The following is a 16596-nucleotide window of genomic DNA, read 5'->3' as shown; positions in this document are numbered from 1 at the left end:
TCCATCTCGTGTGAAGTGTCAACTACTTCTGAGATTCCCATCCAAAAAAAAAAAACTACTTCTGAGATTGACAAGTCATGATAAGATGCATGTGTTGTGTCCCCACTATTGGTGCCATCTGATCCCTCTGCCCTTTTATAACGAGCTCTTTTAAAATTAACATCATCATTAGATGGGGAACGTTGTCTACCAACCTTGACTTTGCCCTTGCGCTTAAAATGAGTATTTTTATTACTCACTGTGGGGTCAGAATCAATTTCTGATAATCAAATAGATCCTCTAATATCTGAAGTTTTTTTTTTTTTGGAACTAATATCTGAAGTGTTGTTCGAATGTTTTCAATGGCACTAATTGGATCTCCTTTATGATAAGTCTGTTTAGTCAAGTAATGAACACGTGGATTGAAAGGCCTCGGTAAGGTGCAGAGCACTTGACCCAATATCGACAATACCAGAAAGAGCATTCTCCCATATTATGTACATACTTGGGACAAAAAAACACGCGGTGCCACGCCAAAAAATCATCATTTGTCCTTGATGATGCACAAAATCCACGAGCGCTCCAATGAGGTGCTTGAGAAACAAGAAAATCAAGAACTAATAGAGCGCACCGGTAGGATACTGATCAATGACTCTTCGAAAGTTAAGTCAATGAAAGAATAATCACCAAGAACTCAATAGTGTAAGAACTAGGAATTTTCTGTGTACCTTAGGTATGAGGAGGCTTGGTGCTCTTATAGTGGCAAAGGACTAAGCAAGATCCCGTGAATGTATGATTTTTCCTTGTATGGAAGATATAGAGTTAATGCTCAGAGATTCAGGGCCTTTCTTTCCATATTAGGAAGGCATAAACATGGAACAGGGTCTCTAGATATAACATGCAAGTTATTTTCATGTAGAGATTTATGAGTGGTGAACACACAATAGCTTGTGGGATCCACAGATCAACTGTCTGGGTAATGTTTCATCCGTCGAGCCTTCTAGTTAGTTAGTTATATGAATAGTAGGGTTTCTGAAGAAAGACCGACTCGTCAAGAACCATCCTATGTAGTTTGACGGGTCTACAACCTTATATGATATATCCCATGTAGACTGATGGGACCATTACCTTATGCAACCCACTGAGGGAGTCCGTACATCCCAAAGGGATGCAGGTTTCATAGGTCTAGACAAAAATGCCCTTAGCAGTCCTCTTGCCAGTTGTTCAATACTACCAGCTTCCAATTCAGAAAAGGAGGTAAAAGATACATTAGCAAGGACACCCTGATCAAATCCAAGCTGTCGAGCAAACCTATTTGGATAATATGGCTCTAACCACAATTCTTGACCCACTCAAACTAGTAATAGCCCAGAGCGAATAAACACCAACAATTCAAAGTGTTCATCTAGAGTATTAGCAATATCCATAACATTAATCCCTTCTGTGTTTTTATTAAATATAAATGGGCGTTGAATAATGCTTTTGAAACTTCTAAAGACTATACGGGCTTAGGCTACTGAAACCTCCTTTGCTTTCACATTAGAATATTTGACAAGAAGAGGATATTCCACTGGAAACTCATGAGCTACCCTCCGACGGCACAATGTGGCCATATATTCTCCCAGCCAACCAAGGACATGATGTACAGGAAAATTTGGATTGGCCATACTAGGGCCCTTTGGGTAAAGGGCAATATGATTAAGCCCACGATAAATATAGCCCAATAGAGTATGTGCCAAAGAAATTCTAACAAGCTCAGCCATCAAGGATGCCCTACAAAACGTCTCTGGCCTAACTACATCGTTTCCGTAAGGAATAACAAATCGACTGAGCCATAGTGCTAAAAAAGCAATCAATTCCCCTTTATCTGAAACATCCAAATGGAATTCATGCATTGAAGAACGAACTTCTTTCTTGTAAGAAAACGTAGAATTTTCCCCTAAGCCAACATAAATTATTTCTCCCCGATAAAAGTAGTAAACCCACTGAGACCAACTAACTTTTGAGTCTCCAAGTAAAATACATAAATTTGCATGAATCCTTAAAATTTCCACTAGTGTAGAACAGTGGTTACTCCTTTTATCAAGGATTCATTGGTGGGGATGAATTCATCATAAGGGACACCTGGTACAGATAAACCCCTAATAATCTTGCTAGGGTTCTTCAAAGTCTGTAAGGTACAAAAGGTTTAGAAAACAAGTTAGACCAAAAAAGAAAAATTTTCCCAGACACAAAACTGAGACAAGAAATAATCAAGCTCATAACGTTCTCATGAATTCATAATTTTTTTTTTTTTTTGGTGGGGGGGGGGGGGACCCCTTCAGTCTCAACGTGGCTCTGTTATTGGGTCCAGACCAGTGGCAAAGTCAAGAATTTATTTTTGGAGAACCATATTTAGAACCCAAAAGTGTATTATTTTTTGAATTACCATCTTCATTTTTTTTTTAAAAAAAATTTTAAGAATGAGTCAATAGTCCTAGACTTTTCCATAAATCTAGATTCATTAAATTAAATTATCACCTATTAAATAAAATAACTGAAATTTATCAAATTTCAATGCATAAAAAAATATAATTAACAATAACTAAATACATTATATAGTAGCATATTTTAATCAAGTACATTTATATTACCATATGGTATATAATATACTGATAATTATAATAACAAATAATATATTATAAGGAAAATCAAAAGAAAACAAATGAAAAGTAAGTAAAATACTTGGGAATTGGGAAAGTGGTAAAAAAAGAGGGCGGCACAGGAATGAGGGGCTACACCGAAGTTTAAGTCTTTCTTATTTAGAGTACGTTTGGATTCGGCTGAAACGTATATGTCTGCGTTTTTCCAAATTTTTTTTTTCTTTTTCACGCGTTTTAGGGCTGTTATGGCTACTGTTCATATACTGTGCATGAACAGTAGTCGCAAAGTTTGACTTGTCAAACCATTTTCAACCAATCAGTGCACATCGTGCACTGTTTACGAACCCACAAATTTAATTTTTTAAGCAAGTTTTTCAATAAAAATAGGCCCCATGGTACTATTTACACATTTAAAAATTATTTTGCTATAGTATTTTTCAATTTTCAACTGTATCCAAATGGACCTTTAGTCTTATCACACAAAAGCTTTGTTAGTTTTTACTTTTTACATTATAAATTACAAAACTGCAGCAGTGCAGCCTAAAGGAAAGAGCTGAAAAAAATAAAATAAAATAAATAAATAAATAAAAGAAGAAGAAGAAGAAGAAGAAGGTAAACGGGGAGAGAGATAGAGAGACTGCGAGCAAATTTTTTTACAATTGTGTGATGGACTTGATGCCGTGATGGTGTGGCAAATCAACAAAGCCTCCGACCTTTTAATCTTTCTACTGTTATGGTACAAGTAAGTCTTAGATGTGTTGGGATAAAAATTAGAATTTTTTCCCCTTTTATTTATTTTATTTTTTTTTTTTGAGAAACAAACACACACACAACGGAGAGGGAAAGGGGTTCTAACACAAAGGCACACCACAATAACCTTATTTACATTAAATTTTCCAAGTTAAAATCCTTATAACTATTCTGGAACTGTATATATTTTCAACAAAAATTGGTTTTTATTCCTTCATGTGAACTGCAGAAAGGTAATCTCCTGTATTGCATGAACTTCATTTTGTTAACTCATGTATATTCTTGGGGAGTTCATGGATGAAGATAGATACATTGAATCTATCGGTGTGTAAAGTTATATCATTCTGATTTGATTGCTACGTCACATTCTTTATTTTCCTCCATTCACCAAAACTTCAGATGAGGCAAATGACACATTCCATGATCCAGTTTATAAATTGGACAATGACTTTAGAAGTATGTATAATATTTTTGCAACACACTTTAAATGTGTTCTAAAAAAATTGGACAATGACTCTAGCAGTATGTATAATATTTTTGCAAAACAGCAAACCTGATGTAGCCTCTAGCCACTTTTTCCCTTCCTTTTAGCTATAGTATTGTCCATTCTAGCAAAATGTCTATTTTATGGCATTCTCTTCTAATGATAATTTTTTATTATCAGATCAAGACATTAATCGGTTTTTGGTTTACGCGGAGTTTGAGTCTCAAATCTCTTATTTAACCATAAAAATTTTTACCAGTTGAACTAATTGGAACCTAGAAATTTTGCCATTTAACATGTGTGCCTTATTTACAAAAACAAGGGGCTATTTATTTATTTATGTTATGATAGAATTCAAATTATGACATCCACTTTATGATGATCGCTAGACATCAATTGGTTTTTGATGTAGGTAGAGTTCAAACCATAGAGTTCTTTATTGACAACAAGAGAGTTTATTAGTTGAGCTAAGTAGAACACATAAAATAAGGGTTCAAAGAATGGTTAAAGTTTTAGAATGAAAGAAAAATTAAAGAAAATATATATTTGGGTATATTATGTTTAGTCCCTAACTTTTTCACCATATGTTAATTTGGTCTCTAACATTTCAAATGTGTTAATTTAGTCCCTAACCTTTTAGTGTTATGTCAAAATAGTTCATGCTATTAAGTTATAAATGGAAAATACTAATATGGCTAATGGCTCAAATAAGAAATTATTCTAATGCCACCTATGTTGCCATGTGGACTGCCATGTGTCCTAAACTTAAAAAAAAAAAAAAAAAAAGCAATCCACGTAATCAACACATATCTTCAATCTCAATTTCTCTTTGTACTTTTTCATTTTTCCAATTAAATTTCTCTGGAAAGGATCACTTCAAAAAATCAACTTAGAATAAAAATTAAACCCCAGCCACTAAGAAAAAAAAAAAATCTCTTTTTTCTTGACATCCAAATAAAAGCCAAGAACCCGAAACAGGCCATTTGATTTTAATTTTTTTTTTTTCAAAGCAAGGTACAATGCCTAACAGTAAAACACACCATTATATACCAGTATAATTCAATCTTTATGAAGAAAACAAACAAATAAATAACCAAAACAGATGCTTGGCTAATTTTGAGTTCATTAAAAAAAAAAAAAAAAAAACTTTGCCGTCTAAAGTCTAAACACTACGAGAATATAAAAAGGGCAAACACTTTTTCAGTCTTCCATGAGAAAGGATTTTTGTCGTTGTCAAAGTCAACATAGCAGATCTGAAGTCGAGGGAGCACTTCATGTTGAGGCAGTTGAGGACGAGGTGGATCTCGTCGAGGGAGATGAGGCCATTCTAAACTGGGTGGTAGAGCTAGAAAGCGTTGAGGTGCTTGAAAGCTCCATCGTCTCTGGAACTAGCATTTTAGGAGGCAATTCAACTTCTCCCGGGTGAAGGCAGCAACTTCTCTCCTCTCTGGTGAGGTTTCACACAAACGACAATGCAAAGAGAAGTGTTAGTGCTTCTGTTTTGTTTGGATTCTGTATGGGTGCCAAGAAATTGAGATGTTTTCTTTTCTTGGTGGCTGGAGCTTAATTTTGGTTGAGTTTCTTTTTGCAAGTGTTTGTTTCCAAGGAAAGTACAGAGAGAAGGTGTAAAAGAGAAGAAAAATGAGATTGAGAGTATTGTGTACACGTGGATTTTTTTTTTTAAAGTCCATGTGTTTCTCTAAATGATGAGAATAATTTTTTATTTACGTTGTTCGTGATGTTAGCATTTTCTATTTATAATGACAATGATCATTTTGACACAATACTAAAAGATTATAGACTAAATTGATACATTTAAAACCAAATTGACATAGGGAGAAAAAGTTATGGACCAAATATATAATTTATCCTATATAGTTACTCAAAATAGATTGTAATTAAACCTTGAATTTGTGCTAGAACTTAGAAGTTAAAAATTAATGAATGTTTTTTCAGTTCAAAATTAATTTATTTCTCCCCACTGAAGCAGTTTTGCATTAGACATTGTCATCAGAAGCAGATAGTTGCACATTCTGCACATGCTCAAAGTAAAGGAAGCGACTCTCCGTATTATAGACTTAACTATAGCCCATATCATAGTGGTTGAGGTTGATGATATTTTTCGTTTCTTTTACCTTGAATTGTTGTGTTGATTTCGATTGTTCGCTGGGATGACAATTGTGTAGCCCACAATCTGGGCTATTGGGCCTTTTGTTGTAATATAAACGGACTCATCTCATTCCCATCTCATTTCTAATCTCAAAATATATTTGTGGAACCCAAGCATTAGAAAGCTAAAGATGGTTGCTGCTCCTTGTTTCCTTCAATACTTGTCGATTGCTAAATTTGCTATTGGATTTGCTTCAAAACAATGACTTCAAGATTCTCAAACTCGTGCCTTTTTTTTGGAGGGCCCGTTGAGGTCGAGGTTTACACATTGACAATGGATTTGTGGAGAGAGACTGAAATATTAGTAGATTCATTAAATGAGTCATCTATTATTGATATTCATCTATCACCTTGTTTATTTTTTAGTGGAGCTATGCACTCTATAGCAACTTAAGAGGGGAATCACAAATTCATTTTGTCCTTTAATGTCGATGACGAGAGATTTCATGGTTTAATGCTGCCACAAAATTATTTACGCAATTATTTTGTTTCTAAATTTCTTGCAATGTTTAAGGGATCGTTGGCTTTGATTACTTTCTCTTATTCTATGCTTGACAAGAGGGGAATGTGCCACATAATGGAGTATGGTGTGTCTGAGTCTTGGACTCAAACAAGTGTACCAATGGGAAAAAAAATGCTAGGTTCCTTGGCTACCCAGTTAATGGTGAACTTATTAAGAAGAGAAGCGATATTGGTGTCCGAATTGGCTCACTTGACCATCAAAGTTTAAAAAGGGAAATTCTTACAATTCCACTAATTAGAGATATGGTTTACGCAGCTAATTTTGTATTGAGTTTAGTTTTAATTGATGAGTAGACATCTAAAATCGTAGGTTGGAGTTTCTAGTAGGCAGTCATCCCTTTTAAATTCACATTTATTTTGGTATTTGAGTAAATGGATAAGTTTATTATCCGCTGTTTTCTTTTCATTTGTAATAGATTTGAAAGCATTGCTTTTGATGTAAAAAACTAATTTTATTAAACATAAAAGTTCCCTTTGGGGACTATGGCTTTTATTTGTTAAAAAAAAAAAAAGTGAAAATGTTGTGAATATTCTAAAAACAAGGCATGTTATGGTTTTAACATGCATGCTTAGTGGCCTAGGTCCAATTTTGCCAAGTCTACGCTATTTCACCCATATTGCCTTTAGTCCTTCATGCACATAATAAGTATTCTTTTTTCTTTTTTGGAGGGATCAAGTGGTTTTTTCAAGACAAAAGTCATGCATAACTCATTCGAGCCTATCAATAATAAGGGTTATGTTAATAGGTGCCCTTAGGGTAATTATTAATAAACATTATTAGGAAAGTTTTAACACTACTTTCATGAAAAATATAAAAAGCTACCCAAAAAAAAAAATTAATTGCTTTATCATTTTCCTATAAAATATTTCTAAAAATAGTTTCTAAACCAATGCCCTTAGAGTATTTGTTAACGTTTCCCTAATAATAAACCAGCCACATGCATATAGAATCACGATCAACCCCAAAATCAAACATGTTATATTTACAATTTCAAGTGTTATCACCATAGATTTCTTCAAAATTAGAACAAATGTCCATATCTCCAAGGTCTCAAAATTGTTCATATTAATAAGCATCAGTCATTACTCTCGGTATATCAAGGTTTGTGTAATCACTATTGTTTCGACCATAATGGCATGGAATAGGTTGGGAGGCTTCTTGGCTCGTTAAATTAATTTCGTAGAGATTACATCAATTTTTCTAACAATTTGACGAATACACAATTTGACCGTTACATAAATTGATTACATCAATATTCATCACCTAATATGGAATACTTCCAATTGAGATACATTTACAGAGAAGATCCTTCATGGGTAAAAAAACAAATGGTAGTACATTTGAATATAAACACTTTGCAAGAGGCCAATCTTTGGGTTGTATTTTTTTTATTTAGGCAGTGGATTTAGAAATATACTCTCAAAGCTTCTATAACTTTCTCGGGCCTGTCAAAATAAGATAAGTTTCAAGATTTTGTTAAAAAGGATGAACTTGTAATGCTCATTAATTTATAACTAAAATCCTTACCAGTCCTCTTGTGGCATATGACCAGCACCTTCTATTAACTTAAGCTTAATGGCAGTTGGATTTCCTTCCTGAAACTCTTCTGCAATAGATTGAGGCAGATACTTGTCCGATATTCCCCAAACTAGCAGTATCGGTTTATCCCATCTATAAGTCCAGAATCCATTAATTCACAATTAGTCAGCAGAAAGTTGAACACCATATTAGTCACACAAACAGAGTTAGTAAAATACACAACTACATTTATTTGAACTAAGGAAATATGACCATTGTCAACTTCATAAGACATCCACAATTGCTATTGAATATAGCAATGGGTGTGATAAGGTAACTACAACATTGCATATGCATGTACCACAATTGTTCTTGGCTTCAGTTTGCATAGTTGACACTACTGCTTTGAAGTGAAACCCCAATTTTATTTTAGTCAAGCTTGCAAAGGTATGAAGCATAACTTAAGATGCCTACTAGACTAAATAACTTAAGTTTCAGATGCATCGCAACTCATCTTCAAATGAAAATTTAAAAAGATTTAGCATCGTGCAGGGGACAGAAAATGTGGAAATTTTCTACCATTAAGTCACCCATAAAAAGTTATAGAATTGTCTATCATTGAATAGGAAAGGACATATTGAATCTCTTGTGCATACATGAATCAAGAACTAGAATGCAAGACTCATGAACATCACTTTGACCAAAAGGCAGGCACTTAAGCTTGGAGCTGAAGTGGTTTGCTCATAGAACAATGTCTACTTGTTTGATGTTGATATCGAGTATTTGGTTATAAAGGAAAAAAAAGGGCATTTAAGCACAAGGGGAGATTATTAATATGTGGTTTCTAAATACTAAAATGGTCTGAAGTCATTTAAGTGCAGGGTAAAAATTGGCATCCTCTACTAGCTTCTTTGAGTTCTTTTTGGTTCTACTGATGCTCTAAAATTCAGAATTTGATTCTATTTTTTACTTTCCTTTTATGTATCATCTTTATTTTATGGTTATCCCTTTTCTATTCTTCTTTGAGTACTTGTCTTGTGCCTCTTTTGTACTTGCAGGAACCTGGAAAAAGATAAAATAGAAAAAGATGCTATCTCCTTTTCGCAACCAGCTGAATGTTAAATGATGACAACTCTGGGCATTTAGAAATCAAGTGTTGGGCATGTAGTTTTCTATCATATAAGATACATAAAAGAATAACTAAAAGCTAAACCAGCAGCTTAGTACTTGTTAGACCATTTAATTGCAGAGATTGATTGCTCTTCTCAAGTTCAACAACATTTCATTTAATTCAGGTTTCAGTATTACATCATATCATATTAATTAAATTTTAATTGGGTTAAGCATTAGAATGCAATCATTGGCTCAAGAAAAAAGGTTAAAATATGGATCTAAAATATTGTAGGAAAAAGAAGAAAAATAAAGAGAGTTTCTAGTTCTTTTGTCTAAAAGAGTATTGAACTAGAAATTACATTTCAGAACATGCATCACTTTCTTTTACCTTAAAGCATAAGAACTTGTGCCATAAACATATAAAGATGAACCAACGCATAAAAATGTTTACATCCCACAGAGAGAAAAAGAAAAAAATTATACCTTCCAGATGCAAAGCCTTCTGCTATTTGGCTTAAGATATCTCTAAAATTAACCTTTCTTGCAGCTTCAAGCAGAGCTGAAACACCAACATAGAAATCTTGAATAACACTGGCAAAGAAAACTTAAATAACTACAATATTCAGGGATCAAATATTTTGAAAAGCATAAGTGGACCACTCACCAAACCCAGGTCCACCACTTGACAAATATGGTAACCGATACACATCAGCCTTTTCCAGCTTCAAGACATAACTGCCAAAAGCATAGATTCTTTTGTAAGAGCAATAAACGCCCAAGTATCAGTTCTCATTCTATAACATAAATGTTACATGCTAAGGATGTAACTTAAGGGATGACTAATAGCTTCTTAAGAATAACGTTGGCATTTTATTTTGATAGCATATTAGGAAACAAATTAACTGTAATTTCATATAATACTTTCACTACTTATATAAACAATGCCTGGTATGCAATTTCTACCGCAGCTTGCACACATATGCAAATAGCTTCACTTTAAGATTATTACTGTTTCTTAAAAAATTTAACAGGATACCTAATACCTAGAATCAGGTGCCTTTGAGTGTGTGTTTAGGTGCTTATAATAATAAATGGAAAATTTACCATTGATACTAATAGTTTTCTATATTAGGATGCTAGCGACAACAGATTTGTCCATAATCAGTTTTAGCTTTCAGAGATGAGATTGTAGGTATCTAACTAAAGCTATTAATCCAGTGGGCCAGGATCATATTACCTGTGAAGTAGGCACAGGTATCAATGTCTAAGCCCAAAGTAAATGTCAAATGTGCCCAAACAATAAATCTAACAAGACCTGTATCCTGTAAAAATCAGGACTGTAACGTCCTTAACATTACACATTAGTTAGATCTTCTCTCTCTCTCTCTCTCTCTCTCTCTCTCTCTCTCTCATTGTTTTAGGTAGCAAGTTCAATGGTAAGTGATGTCTCCAAAATCAGCATTCCTGTTTCTCTGGTTAATTGATTAGTAGCAGTGAGCTTTTCTTTGATATCAGAAAAGGACCACTCACTAAATTTTGAGGCTTAATTTTTGTCTGTTTCAAACATTCAACATGGGATTTACTAATATTGTTACTATGAAATCTACAGTTCTCCAAATGAAAAAGGAGGTATTCTTACTCACTTAGTTGAATAGTAGGCAGGATACACATGAATGACTACATTTTGCACTATGAGAAAAGTTCATTTCAATAGCATGCTGGCATATTCTTCTGTTCTTTGAATCTGGAAACCCTAAGAGCTTGTGAAAGCATATGACTTTTGACAAACATTATATTTACATGTTCCATTTGAAATTGTATATGCACTTCTTTCCTAATTTCATTTTGGGATAATAAACAAACCTTGGGGAATTCAATGCATGATATTACCATTTATCAACATATGCTCCTCTTCTTCTGGACTCTAGAAGCATCATACAAAAGTAAGTGAAATGCTTAGGAAGTTTCGGGTCCCAGAACATTAATAAAATTAAATTCGTACCAAACCACTAGTTAAACCGTGAAACCCGTGAACCAAAGCATTATCCGGAATTGTTTGGTGTAAAATACTGGATATGCAATAACCCATTATCAAATCGTGTAAACCGATGGATTGAACAGGTTAATCTTTTTAACCTGTGGAAAAAAGAAAAAAAAAATACCATGTATATCTGTGAAAAAACTTAAAAAGACAATAAAGTCACTGGACTTTGAAGTCATGAGTTGTATTTGGAGATTTGAATAATTTTGTTAAGCTCTAGGGTTTAATGATTAAGCTAAAAATTTATTTTGAATTTTAATGAGATATGTTGTTTCAAGACTTTTGGACTATATAACTTGGTTATTAGATGATTTATGTGAATAGCATGTTTATGTTTTTATACTCTCTAACTTTATGTCATATGATGTAATTTTTTTATTGTTATAATTTATTAATTTACCTAAATAGAGTATTTTTATTTCATTTTAGTTGCTTTAAAAATTATAAAATATATATATTTAATTAATTAATTAATCTACAAATTTAACCAATGAACCATTGGTTGAACCAGTGAACCAATTTTTCGGCCGAGTTAACCTCCAGTATGATTTTGATAACTAATCTTTTTAACTACTAAAAAAACTGTGAGTGATGTGATACACTGTTCCTGATGGGTACTCTCATTTTTTCTAATACATGCAAGTCTGTTTCAGTCTTAAATACAGAAGGAAGCAATACACAAAATTAAACAAGGGTGAACTAGATTCCGGACTAGGTAGTCCAGCTCAAACACACTGCACAGAAGTTCATATATGAAATTAAAAAATAGATCAACTAAAAAACTTTACTGAAGCTCTAATATAAAACCCCTAGCATATATGAAACAGAAGATATTACTGACAGGAATCAGAAGTTAAGTAGTATCTCAAAGAACTAGGTACACTTTGGATACGTACGGGCTACCTGCTTCAATAAAGCGCTCAGCCATAATAGCATTCTGGCATGTAAATTCACCATAAAGAGGGATTCTAGAAAGAAAAAAAAGGAAGTGGGAATGAGAACATGTAATTAAGAAAAAAAAATTAAGAAACTGTAATTTTATTGATAAGTTACAATGGATGAAAAAAAAGGAGTAGGAGCAGAGCTTCAGTCTAATGCTCATTGTTACATAACAGGAAAAAAAAACTGTCAGATATCAACACCAAAAATGGTCTATAGTCAACCACGTCATATATCAATCAATACTCCCAAGACATTTTAAGGCACATGACTTATAAACTACCTTTATAGTATTTGCCAATAAAACACAATTATCGAAGCAAAAGTTTGAAGAATAAACATTAATTTATGAAATAACTTTTTCTTTTTTGAAAAAATTCCAGGCATGACATATATAATTATTATACGTTAGTACAACCACACGCTAGGATTCTATATTAAGGGAACATGAACATGAAGAGTACCAAAAGAAAAAAAAAAAAGGATAAACATAGAGCTGAAGGACAAGAAAGAAACTTAGGCGGCTGATGTAACAATGGAATTATAGAAAAAGAATAGAAGGGATGCAATTTTTAATGCTTGACATTTGAGACATATTAGCAGTCCAGGTGACCTAATTACTTCATTAGGGCGCTAAGTAATACTACCTTTATGCAGAACATGGTCCCAATTGTCATGCAATGATTTCATCAGGCCAAAGTTTTAAGGACAAATTGATTAAACCAAAAGGTCTAGAACAGATTATATATATTGTCATGGTAATTTTCCTATTTACATTAGCAGTAAAGAGCTTAAGCCTGCACTTTTTCATTACTGTGAAGGTAGCCATAATGAAGAGCGAAGCACATATAAGCAGCAAGACTATGAATCAAATATAAGAAATTCACATAGCTAATTCTGTCAGCAAGATGATGAGTGAAATATAAGTATCCCACTGATGGTTAATATAAGAACTGAACCTTAGCTTTTGAAACAGTCCAGGGATAGGAGATGAAACTGTCAACGGACTGTTTAAAATTGTGAGCTTCAAAATCTTGCTAGGGTTCTTCAAGGCCCATGTTAATCCAAATGAACCTACAAGAAACCCCTTCATGGAGAATGTGAGAGAACACATTAGATGAAAAATTTAATTGCAAAGGAAACCATAAGATCATTGTAGTCATGACTTGACTAGATGTTTACTAAGTCTTCCCCAGCAGCATATTCCTCTGAAAATTTAGGATACCTTTGTATGTTCTATAACATAAATAATATAATGTTTACAGTTCATCATAAATACCATTCCTATGGATTTTCCTTTGCAAGATTTTTCAAACCTGAACAACGAGGAAAAAAGGAGATTTGACCCCCAGCACATCAAGTAATTTATCAAATTCCTCATGGAACTCCTTTTCTGTAACAGTGGAAACGTAAAACATTTAGAATCATGACCATTATAGAGCAAGACAGATATTATATGGTAATGATCTTATTAATGAAATATAGAAACCTGTGTAATCAAAACCATATCCTGGCTGTGGCTTGTCACTAAAACCAAATCCTATCCAATCAGGCGCAAAACAGTGGAACCCATAATCTGACATCTAGACAAGATGATAGCAAAGTTAAACATCATTTAGCATGAAGTTCACTTGAGGGCAGCTAAAAGTGGAAAAAAAAATCACAATAAATGCACGGACAAACTGAAAGGATAGGAAAATGGCATATTCAAGATGTGGTTAATAGCAACATCTTATAGAAACATCTGAAGGCATGTAGATGTTCTAAAGACAAAAGTGTAGATAACCTTAAGGTCCTTAACTATATTTGCTTGAGCTGTTATTACAAGACAACTAAGAAAAGTAAACCAGGAAAAATAAACTTGGTGGAGTCTGCCTTGCTGGTTTACTGGCTATAGTTTACCAGCTTTTGAGTAGTCAGCAAGCCATGTTCTAGATCATAAGTTTGTGTCAGACTTTAATATTCTTTCTTAAACCAGAATATAAGAATTTATATGTTTATGGAAGAACTGTATGTGTAAACAAGAGAAGGAAACTTATAGTAAATAATTTATAAAATAGAGGTATACTGTTAGATCTAAAACAAAATTCAGCCTTACAACCTCAGACATAACAACTCGATAGCTGTAAGATTGTGTTGGAGCCCCGTGAAGGAAAACAATTGTTCCACGTCGGCTCTCAGCAGAACCTGCAAGGATGGAATCAACTTTTCATAAATCCAAGTTGATAAATAAAAGAAACTAATGTTGCTGCAGAGAAATTTACCAGTTTCTCTTACAAACCATATAAACTCTCCAGATTTGATGTATGAGCCATATTCCTTTCCCTTGTCTTCTATCCTCTAGAATTGGAAAACAAGAAAGTTGTATGATACCGATGGATATGACATGTATTCAAAACCTTTCAACAAATCACAAACCAGATAGCATTAAAATTTTGCCAAAGACACCAAAATGGAAAAAGAAAGTAAGAACTTAATTCAATTGATTGATGCCCTAACTAAATACAATATCCATCCACTACATTTATCATGTTTCATTGAGATTGTCAATGAAAAAGAAAATTGTATGCAAGTAGCAAACCAATGAATGCAAGTTAGACCAACTTCCAAACCTTAATCAACATAATTGAGTTAGAGATCAATCAGAAAATTTCACCCATATCAAATTAGGCTAAAACTTATTACACAGGTGTGTATACACACATAACTAAAAACATGGGTTTAACCCATGATTTCAAACATGAAATCATGGGTTTTAGTTATAAAACACGTGTATACACACACGTGTGTAACCAACGGTGCTCATCAAATAAATAGCTCAAACAGGAAGTTACATGAAGTGTTACACATATGGGGCCTTTTCAATCAAACAAAGTACATAGTAGGGGCTTCATAGCTACTTCATCTAAAGGAATTTGAATATCTAAGCTTTTAATTAAGGGCAGTCTTGCTACATATTTAGTTGCTGCCCCTTACTTGCACATCCACAATTACTACCACAAGAAAGTCACCCGTATCGTGGTTTTGGCCATTCCATCATTTACAAGAAAAGGCTGATTGAATTCAGTCATTCTTTCACGGGGCAGCCAAATCTTTGGGACTATTGATTAGACAGTTACAGCATTTAACAACATTTGGTAGAATAAAATGAGTAACCCATATAAAGATTGAGAGATAGTTAATTACTATAACTAGTTTTGCCCAAATATTGGTAATATTGATTGAATTTTTAAGGAACTGAAGAATTGGATCTCAGAATTTGGTGAATTAGAAAACAATAAATTCCTGGAAGAAAGCAAAAAATAACAATAACACTTAATTTTAACCACACAATCATCAAGGATAATACCAATAAGCAAGAATCTGAACAATATCAATTGAGAGGTTGAGTTTAACTACAAAATTTCATGAATTCAAAAATAAACATCCTCTCAAAATTCCAAGAAAATAAATAACATAATAGAATAAAAATCTCTGAATCTTAATTAAAGTCCACAAAGTCCTTAATTTTAAGAATTTGCTAACTGATAAAAAGAACAAAAATGAGTACCCAACCCAACAATATGTACTGAACAAACATACCCTCTGATAAAAAGTAAAAATTCCCATGAATATAAATGATTGAGACTATATATATAATAAGCGATAACAGTGTTTGAGAGATACCCAGTTGAAGAAAATGGTGAGTGAGAGTAAGAACACATACATAAAGCATTTCTCCGACGTTGCCATCTTCAGCAGGGCTCTCTGGGAGCTGAATGGCTTCGCGGCTTGATGGGTTATCGGTTACAAAGGCAAAGGGACTGAAACCAGAAGTAGTGTCTTCGTCTTTGTCTTTGGGTTGTTTTTGGTCAGCAGCATTGGCTCTGATACTGGTTGTTCTTCTTGTTGTAGTGATTGTTGTTGCTGCTCTACTTGTTTTAGTGGTGAACCACTGTGTTCTGTTGAAATTGGTCTTGGTTGTATGAGGGAGTGAGAGGTTGAGAGATGGAGAGAATAGAGCCCAAGCCATTATGGGTGTCTCTAAGGTGGAGAGAGAGAGAGAGAGAGAGAGAGAGAGAGCTGTTGAAAGTTAACGTAACATGTAACATGAGCCACTTGCTTCTCACTTTCCATAGTCTCGTGGATGAGGACTATTGTCTATTAAGGCCACGACTTTTTTCATCCCAAACTTCTCCCTCATTTTATTTTATTTATTAAGATGTATAATTATGGTCTTCTCAAATTAATATGATGAAAATAACAATTGCCCGAATTAAAAAGTATAATTTTTATTTTTGTCTATAATCATTTATATTAATGTCACATCCTATATGATAAAACTTTAATTTGTTTTCACCGTATAACTTTTTTAGATAATTGTTTTCACAATATAACATGAAGTAATTATAGTTATTTATTTCTATTTCTTATTTCGCATTGTTTAATTTTAATTATA

The 16596-nt window shown here is 33.4% G+C and overlaps 1 protein-coding gene across 4 annotated transcripts; it reads right to left on the bottom strand.

Moving 5' to 3' along the window:
* Nucleotides 1-7679: 7679 nt before the first annotated feature.
* Nucleotides 7680-16267, bottom strand: LOC115991477 (cis-3-alkyl-4-alkyloxetan-2-one decarboxylase-like). 4 transcript variants are annotated; one of them, XM_031115203.1, is made up of 11 exons: nucleotides 15865-16266; nucleotides 14423-14498; nucleotides 14260-14345; nucleotides 13648-13741; nucleotides 13475-13551; nucleotides 13118-13245; nucleotides 12116-12187; nucleotides 9843-9913; nucleotides 9662-9737; nucleotides 8075-8218; nucleotides 7680-7992 (listed from the first exon to the last, which is right to left on the bottom strand). In XM_031115203.1, exons 1-11 carry the CDS (start codon nucleotides 16168-16170, stop codon nucleotides 7953-7955), a joined length of 1170 nt encoding a protein of 389 aa, XP_030971063.1. In that variant the 5' UTR covers nucleotides 16171-16266; the 3' UTR covers nucleotides 7680-7952. The 4 variants fall into 4 exon arrangements, with proteins under 4 accessions (XP_030971063.1, XP_030971065.1, XP_030971064.1 ...); XM_031115205.1 differs by having other exon boundaries at nucleotides 14440-14498; nucleotides 15865-15954; XM_031115204.1 differs by lacking the exon at nucleotides 12116-12187 and having other exon boundaries at nucleotides 15865-16267.
* Between the last annotated feature and the right edge of the window lie 329 nt (nucleotides 16268-16596).

Source organism: Quercus lobata, chromosome 5 (genome assembly GCF_001633185.2).
Source record: "Quercus lobata isolate SW786 chromosome 5, ValleyOak3.0 Primary Assembly, whole genome shotgun sequence".
Lineage (NCBI taxonomy): Eukaryota > Viridiplantae > Streptophyta > Magnoliopsida > Fagales > Fagaceae > Quercus > Quercus lobata.
This window is presented reverse-complemented; position numbering and strand designations above follow the sequence as displayed.